We start from the raw sequence: 9,256 nt of genomic DNA on the forward strand, positions 1-9,256 counted from the left end.
CCTTGGTTGGGGATTCGAGTCCAGTCAAACATCGATTCAAACTCAAGTAGCTTGAATTGTATACACCATTGACTTGGCGATGATAAGGATCAATGGTCTTTTACTCATGTCAAATGTCAACTGGCTCGACCAGGTCAAGATTTCATTGAGAGTTCCTTTTATACATACAGTCCATAATTGAATTCAAGGAAGAGCAAATCCACACCATAATTAACAAATTAGATTAACCCTCATATGTTATATCAGAATATAGACCGTTAATAAACATAACAAGTAAATTAAAAGCAGTCACAAACTAGTTAATAACTTTTACAGTAACCACGTAAAACAAAAATGGCCATACCCTGTACATATATACAGCCTCCTGATATCAACCCTTTACCACGACTGGCTAGATACATCAATTCATCCCCAGATCAGGTTCGGTAATTGAATTACTTTGCATTTGTGGAATATGGGCTCTCCGACTATTCGAGAGATACCCCTGCAGGTGCGGCGGAGCAGTGGACAGGGAAGACCCTTGCAGGTGTGGCGCAGCAGTAGACAGGGAAGGGCCTTGCAGGTGTGGCACAGCAGTGGAAAGGGAAGACCCTTGCAGGTGTGGCGCAGCAGTAGACAGGGAAGGGCCTTGCAGGTGTGGCACAGCAGTGGAAAGGGAAGACCCTTGCAGGTGTGGCGCAGCAGTAGCGAGGGAAGTTGGATTGGAAAATGGCCTCGCTAGTTGAGTTGGCTGGGTTGGCTGAATCATGAACTCTCTAAGAGCAGCAGAATATGCCCGACCAGAAAGGCTTCCTCGCATTCGACCTGTGGGCTGCCAATTTTGCTCTGATGGCAACTCAATGTTCGCTCTTTGCTCCCCTGCTGATGGCTTAGCACCCTCCGTGTTTGCTTGGTATGGAGGCCCTGTTCTGGATGATTGAACTTGAACTGGCACAGTTGGTGGCTGTCTAGCCATCTGGTTTGAAATTCTACCAGTGACAGGAGTAGAAACCATACCCCTGGACCGTTGGGTGCTCCCAGTACCTCCTATATGGGCAACCCCAACTGGTACACTCCCTTGTTGAGTTGGAGTTCTTGAGAGAGATGGTGACTGGATCATCCTTGGGGATTGGCTCCTGGATTGCGGCAACCTAATGTTTGGAGTTTGCTGCTGGCGTAAACTCTGATTTTCGGTTGAAAGCCCAGAAGATGATCGGTTAGCACCAGGAAATATGCTTGAAGCTGGAAGGCCAACAACCTGAAAAACAGATCGATTTTTTATTATTCCTCTTCTGTAAGGAAAGATGGTATAATAAATCATGGAAGACCAAAAAGAAGTAGAATAATGAAATATTATCCCAATAAACACCAAACGGTAAAACCAACAGCTAAATGAGCTAAAATACAAAAAGGAAGGTCTAAGAAAAATTGCCTACATCAAAACCAACTTTGGGGTCTGGAATTTTAACTGCAGCAACAGAATAGAAACAGTACAAGGACTAAATGAAAATAATCTAACCTGTGCAGCAGACTGATGCTGCAATGAAGATGAAGCTATATCTGCCCCTAAAAATGCATTTATTGGGGATCGAGAGAACTGTTGCTGCAGCTCCATATCACTGTAACCATTTCCAACAGAAAGGGCAGTCTGAGAAGCAAGCAACGAACTATTACAAACATTTCCAACAGACAGGGTGGTCTGAGAAGCAGGGGAAGATCCATTAGGGGTAACAAAATTAAAATTAGCTCCTGATCTTTGTTGCGGAGTTGGTGTCTGGGCTGAGCTGGGAGAGCCTGAACTGCTATTGGAGTCCGGTTTATATTTCTGTTTAGTGACACCCTCCCATATTCATGGTTGTTCACAAATGGTGAGTGTAGTAACTGCATATCATTTGGTGCAGCATATTGGCTTTGCAGCACAGGAGTTGTAAGATTTGGATAGATAAGAGCCTCTGCTTCCCGATCAAGTGCATGAGAAATGACATCAGTTACTGCAGGAGAAATGGCATCAGCTAACAGAGGAGATGACAAAAAATTGGCAGAAGCAGACCCAGAAATGCCACCACCACTTGAGTTTGCAGACCCATATGGAAATAAAAGTCCGGCCCAGAAGTCATCCTCTATTTGAGAGACGACATTATTATTGACTCCAACAGTATTGATCAACTCTGATGGCCTAGTTATATTTGTAGGAACAGGTTGACTTTGTAAATCAGTGAGGACAGGTTTCCTGTCTTCAATTTCACCAAAGATCACTGCATCTGTCTCATCATCATCCTTTGTGAGATCTAAAACAGCAGGACTAGAATTCAAGGTGCCAGGAGGCTCTTGCTGCTCTGATCCTTGGTTTTCACCACTAAGGATCTTATCATGTGCCTGGATCATGTTGTCATCACTTTCCAGGATAGCTTTCCATGATCCATCTGCGGAGATAATCACATCAGCAACATTTTTTCCTACTTCTCTCAGAACCTGGGAAAAGATAGCAGGTTTAACAGTTTATACCACAAAACACCAAATGGAGAAAAGTACAATATCACTGCTACTTGCCTGAACCATATTTTGATCAACACGAATATCAGTGTAGCAAACATGCTGATTGCAGTGTGGACAGCGCCAGGATGGTCTTCTCGAATTTATATCAACAAAATTACTAAAATCAAAACACTGCAGCAAACAGAAATCAGATACTGACACTAGGACACAAAAATAGTGAGAGAGAGAGAGGGGGTAAATGGATAACAATGACAAATTTTAAAATTATTGTAAAGAATTCTAAGATTTATAGTAGTTCCAAATTTGAGAATTTCACCAACTTTATGTAAAATTTCAGAATCATAAGCCCAGTCGGGAAAACAAAATAGGCACAGCATTTTTTATAGCACAGATCCAAATCATGGTGAAACTGTAAACATTCTATAGTTTCCTGGAGAGCAGTGGCTTCTTGAGATAGAGTCATATGACAAACTCACCTGAAGATGTTTACATGATTTTCCTTTAACAGGAGTTCTGATACGTGTATAACTGTCAAGAAAGAGATCCAATCAATAACTTGATAAAAAAATTGAGCTTGTACAAGAGCAAAAGGATACAACAAGTGACAAATGTTAACATTCCACAATTCACACACCAAAAAACAAATGCTAAATAGAGCCAGACACAATATTCTGTGTACATCTCATAATTGGTTAAACATAACAGATAGTTAACCTCATCCTATACCCCGCTGAGATGGAGAAGGGAACCCTTTTTTCCCCTTTTATGAGAAACCATAGGTATATGTAAGAAATAAGAAATTATGTATATCTAGCCAACCACAGAATGGAGGTTCCAGAGGGAAAGGGGGAACAGGCCTAACAAATATTACTTTCCCTTCCAAAACAAATATACCACCATATTCAGTAGTATAATGCTACCACCAATCAAATCAGTTTTTTTAATGATAGAATAAATGTCTGATCCACCTCTTATTTTATTATCTTAGTATATTTTTGTATAAAAAAGATAAAAATTAACTTTTTATTGACACACTGTAGAAACAATAAGTGTCCAAGATCTTTGGCCATTGAGATATATGAGATATTCATATGCAACTGCCTTGCCTAAATTACCAAGGTTATAATGCTCGTAGTTCCTTGCAATTCAAAGAAGGTAAATAAGAATAACTTTTTGTATCATAGCATACCTTATCGGACAATTAAGTGAAACTCTTGATGGCCCCTCAATTATGTCAGAATCTAATGCACCAAAAGGAATAAAATTAAGAAAAGGAAAAAAACCAAAATATATAGCATGCATATGGCATTACAGATTTATAGAACGTCACAGCTAAGCGGCAGGATCAGCCCCTTAGCTTCAAGCATATTTGTCCGTCAAAATTAAACCTCTGGATTTAAGATTAATGAACAGTGAGGATTAATTATTGTGTAGTAATTGTCTCTTTTTCTCTTTCCTCATTATTTCTCTAATATTCTCGCTCATATATATTCTCTAATGAACAAATTTCTCCATTATTCTCTCCACTCTCATATTATCATTAACTTGAGGAACAATTTTTGGGTCATTTATTTTTTTCATGTTTTTACAAAGTTGATCCTTGTTCTTTAACCAAGATCTAACTTGTTCAATGTGTAATATAAATTAGCATCCAATTTGTCTATGACCAAGGCTAACATATTTCAATATTCATAGAAAAGTAAAAATTACTCATAATTATAAAGTTTCATATCAATATTAATGAAAAGGACCAAAAAAGTTACTACTGACTTTTGAGATTTAAGGAAAGAGGGAAATGAGAAGAAAGGAAAGAAGAGAGAGAAAGAACAGAAATATTTAATATAGTAATTGTGTGTATTTTTTCCGATGTCATTAAATCAAAATCAGTTGCCATAGATTATTTTATAATCTAAAGGATTAAATTTGATGTAAGAATATAAATGAAGTTAAGATGTATCTTGTTTTCATTTCTAATTTCTTTTCTTTTCCTTGATGCATACCTGAATCTTGTACAGCCATATCAGACTGAACATAATCTTGTACCGAGGAAGAGTCAAGCGATGGCTCCATACTCATAAAAGAAACAACTACAACATAATGACCTAAAAAAAAAAAATTACAGTCTCTGTCAAAGCAGTGTCACATGACCGAATAAAAATGTGCGGACCTAGAGAACTTGTGTCAAGCATACCATTGAACTGACCCACTGCTTGAAGAAGATTTGTTCCATATTTAAGCATTGCAGTCACATTTGTTGGCAACTGTGGTCCTGGATCCTAAAAGGGACAAAAAAACAAAAAGAGAAGTTCAATTGTGTCTATGCTACATGTGCATCGGGTGCTGTTATATACACAAACATATCTGCATGTACTAGCACAAACCATCAAAACATTAGTTCTTCTATCAACTCCCTTTCCATTCAAAAGAAAGCTACAAAAGGTAAACAGAAAGTGATCAGAATAAAATAAAAGCAATTCAAAAGGCAAAAATGAATTCCAATGAATAATTCATACTTTGCTTCTTGGGGACTTATGATACAAGCAGAAGTCTGTATATCATCTGTTCGTGCTACAAATAACCGCTGCAGGCAAAACAGAAAAGAGAATAAAATATGCTGATACCAAAAAATCACAAATACTCCAAGTGTGCAAGATATGCATGTAGATATTTGAAAATTGTCTGCATCCAGTACTCATAAAGATACAGTACATTTATTCTGTCACATTTATCTTAACTTCATCAAGAAGAGCCAGTGTCAGATACCACAATACTGGATACTGGTATGGCATCTAAATGCTCCTTTTAATGAAGAAATTTCACTTTGTCAAGAAACATCCATGTTGCATACTGTCTCATACCTAACACTAGCACACAAGCCCACATAGCTTCAACTTATAAAATAGTACAACAGTAACATGTCAAAAATACAAAGTATAACAGGAAACTCTAGGCATAAAAAGCACAAGATGTCATTTACCAGGAATTCTATAGACAAACACAGAAAGGTAGTACAAAAACAAAAGATAAGGCATTCATCCACTGGAACTGTAAATACTCAACTATATGAAATTTATATTAAGCTAAATTGGATTGTCTCACAAAATGCAATATATTTTGTAAGACATGCTGCTGCACTCCATAACAGGCTTTCAGAATCTAGTTAAATAAGATATGCTTACTATTTCTGGAGGAGAATGTACAGTGTTCTTTGAGATTGCAAAATCGATCATGTATGCCCCATATCCAGGCTGCAAAGCAACAGAAATTAATACATGCTTCAAGTAAACAAAGGGTTTTGAAGAAGCTAAGGAGAGAATGATTTTCCAATGAAGTACGGACTAATTCTTTGGTTCTCTCTATCAATCAGTTCCTAAAAAATTCATAAATACTTTCCTTTTAATTCATAAAAATTATGATGCTCTTATTGTATTAAATTCAATTATTCTTTCTTTGTGCTGAGTGTTATCTTTTGGGATTAGGAGGTTGAGTGTTCTCTGACAAATGCATCATAGGTATTAAGCCCCCCTCCCTCCTCCTTCCAAATTATTATATAATATTTATATATATATATATATATATATATATATATATATATATATATATATATATAAGTTGTATTAGCATGAGAAACCACCTTAACCTCAAGAGAAGCCAGTATCGGCCCCATCTTCATTTTTGGATAAAACCTGCGCAGAGGAGACAGAGAGAAACACAGAGCTTTCAAATAATATATCAAACTATTCCAAATTATACTGTGAAAAGAAGCAAAATTAGGACCATCATAGATTCACTAGGTAAGCTTTCCAGTTGCAAATACCCTCAATTAGCACACCCAATTAAGGAAATAGATATTAAGTAAGAGAAGATAACTCTGACTAAAGTTCCCAGGTGTTAAAAGTATACTGCTGGAACCTGGAATGCTTACGTGGTACAGTGAAAAACGACAATGAATCTTAATTCCTGTGAATTGAAGCATTTTTTCTTATTCTTGCTTGAAATAATAACCATTAGAAGTCCAAGGAGGGTCACACAACACATTTAACTAGTGAAAACACTTAACAGAAGTTGCTAAGGCCTAAATATTACAGAAAAAGTGAGTTTTAGGCTACAAGCCCAGTACTATAAGGCAGAAATCAATTACAAGGAAAAATTAACAGATCAACATCAGTTCAAATCCGTAATATAAGAACAAAATATAAACATGAGCACAATAGGACTCCTACATGTTCATAATTGTTGAGATAGTGGAAGACAAATTGCTTGGTCCAGCTTTAATATCTTTACTTTTGGAGAAGCCACTCCCTACCTAATAATCAGAAGGATAACAATCAGTAATGTCAATGTAACACATATTCAATAAACAAAAAGCATTCCCTATGAAAAATATTAGTAGCAAACCTCATCAGCAAGAGTAAGAAGCTCTTGACTCTCCATATCTGAAAACCAGCCAATCTTACAAGCATTCTACCATTAAAAAAAAACAACATCAGTTGAAATACCCATCAACAAATAACTACAACATGTATAAGCATAAAGAAACAACTTATATTACCAACAAAAAAGACCAGCTTTACAAAATGCCAGGCAGTCACAGATATGAGTGGTAGTGCGCGCAAAAAAAGATATACAGAATCAAGCTTTAATGTGTTTCAAACGGAAAAAGGAAAACTAATTCAAACATAATGACCAGAAAAAAAAACATAACAAATGCCAAATGGATCACACAGAGAAGATGAGAGGAACAAATAGAAAAACAAGGAATAGAACATTCTTCAAAATGCTGCCAAAAAAAGTATGAAATTGTTTAATTTCTTGCACTAGATTCAGAAAAAGTTAACTAAGAATCAATCCGATTCAATAAGTATTTAGAATACTTAAGGCATGGCATTAGGTCTTTCTTTAATTAAATATCTAAAGAGCATGAGTAAAATAAAAACTCCAGAGTTAAGGTATCCAATAGCAGAAATAAAATTCTTTGAAAAGAAGAAACACAAAAGAAAAATAAAATCACTCAAATAAATGAAGTTATCAACCACAAAGAAAATCCTGCATTAAGAAAATGTAAAATTCAATCCATAGCAGTATGCATGCTGTAAGAATTTTCAAGAAGGATCCCATTCAATCTACCCAAATCACAACACAAAAATCAAGATAGTATATGCCATTTTTTCTTGGTCACATAAACAATGACCCAGAAGAATAATCCACCACTGTAATCCAAAATATTCTTGTTCTGTAAAACATGCCGAAAGACAGCCAGCATTATGTCAGGTGAAAATTCAAAAATGGCATGACATGCCATCTCTAAATTAACTCATCTATATTTCAGTCTTAAACTGCAAACTCCAGCACTCAAAGATACCTTAACAGAGATCATAAGCACCATAATAGCACCTTGCAGTACGAGATCATTCCTCCATTGGCATACCTACACAAACACAATAAGAAATAATGGCTTCTCAATGTAAAATTACAAAAAAGACAGATGCTAAAACTGAGAGAGAGTGAGACCAAAAAAAAAGAGGTTAAACTGCAATCCCCACAAACATAAATCTAAACAATAACTAGAAAATAATACTAAATACACATAGAACAAACACATCCAGTGCAAAAAAAATCAGAGGTAGCCAAGTATAACACAAGAAATGACCTGTTTCAACAATTTAGGTAACTCTTGAGCTTTGACAGGAATCTCATTGTGCGCAACAGAATAATCAATACCCCTGCAATACAAACTGAATATAGTCAAGCTCCATTAAACATCATGCTATAGTAATACACGAAAACCCACTAAAGTACACCATGAAACATGCTAAAACTACATCTAAAAATTTTAATAGAAAAGCCAAACAAAGTAAAATCCCCTTCAGGGCGATTTCACAACAGAATAAATTCTCCTAAAACAACAAGCAAGAAAAAAAGCCACGTGCAAAATGGGTAATATTATCTTTGCAAACAAATCTTACAAAATTATTAATAAAAAAAATGACATATCATCATAAAGTGAAAGAAAAACAGTAAATATATTCAAATCACTCAAACACATACTAGCCCATCTGTTAGTTTATATGAATAAGTTAGTACCGGGCAAGAGAGAGGCAGAGATGGAAGAACTCCATGATGCTAGATGTGCTACCAGGATGGAAAACGTGAGAGGCCAATCGCTCGGCCACGGCGGTGACTCTGACGGAATTCACTAACGACGGCGATAATTCAGGTCTGACACCCATGCTACGTTCAGTGTTTACCTCCTCAAGCGTCACAGTGACACCATCACCATGCCTACATAACCTTTTTCTCTCTTAATCTCTTACGGTGGTTGGTTTCTTTTGCAGTTTGTTTGTTCTTTTTCGACCAAATCACTATTCCCCACGCAATCTTTGACGAAGGGATAAATTTTCGCCACCCAAAGTTTCAAGAAAACCAAAATTTTACCGGCGAATTATTTTTAGAGCAATGCTATTTACATAATTTATATACATGAATCATACAATTAAGTGATTTTAACTATCAATCACATTGATTCATCTGTGTACATAAATTATATACGAAAATTAGATACACATAGTTTTATTGTTATTTTTATTATTGAATTCTGATTAAATCTTTATTAGAAATAACAGTTTTCTTGTTTTCTTGTAAAACTGGCATTAACACTTTATAGTTTATATAAATACAAATTATCAACATATTTTTACGGTTATTTTTTAAATAATTAAGAGTGTAATAAAATTTTAAAAACATCAAAACTTGTTTTATAGATCTAGATGTTATTCAATCA

General features: G+C 35.7%; 1 protein-coding gene across 1 annotated transcript; it reads right to left on the reverse strand.

Annotated features, from left to right (window-relative positions):
• Positions 1-210: 210 nt before the first annotated feature.
• LOC123204665 lies at positions 211-8,893 on the reverse strand. Its single transcript, XM_044621446.1, is given in 17 exon segments — positions 211-1,237; positions 1,499-1,761; positions 1,764-2,451; positions 2,530-2,646; positions 2,952-3,003; positions 3,665-3,716; positions 4,476-4,577; positions 4,667-4,751; positions 4,857-4,905; positions 4,989-5,056; positions 5,655-5,723; positions 6,110-6,161; positions 6,699-6,781; positions 6,874-6,939; positions 7,838-7,903; positions 8,126-8,198; positions 8,560-8,893. Coding segments are annotated over 17 exon segments (2,868 nt in total). The 5' UTR covers positions 8,706-8,893; the 3' UTR covers positions 211-400.
• Between the last annotated feature and the right edge of the window lie 363 nt (positions 8,894-9,256).

This window comes from Mangifera indica, chromosome 20 (genome assembly GCF_011075055.1).
Source record: "Mangifera indica cultivar Alphonso chromosome 20, CATAS_Mindica_2.1, whole genome shotgun sequence".
Taxonomy (NCBI): domain Eukaryota; kingdom Viridiplantae; phylum Streptophyta; class Magnoliopsida; order Sapindales; family Anacardiaceae; genus Mangifera; species Mangifera indica.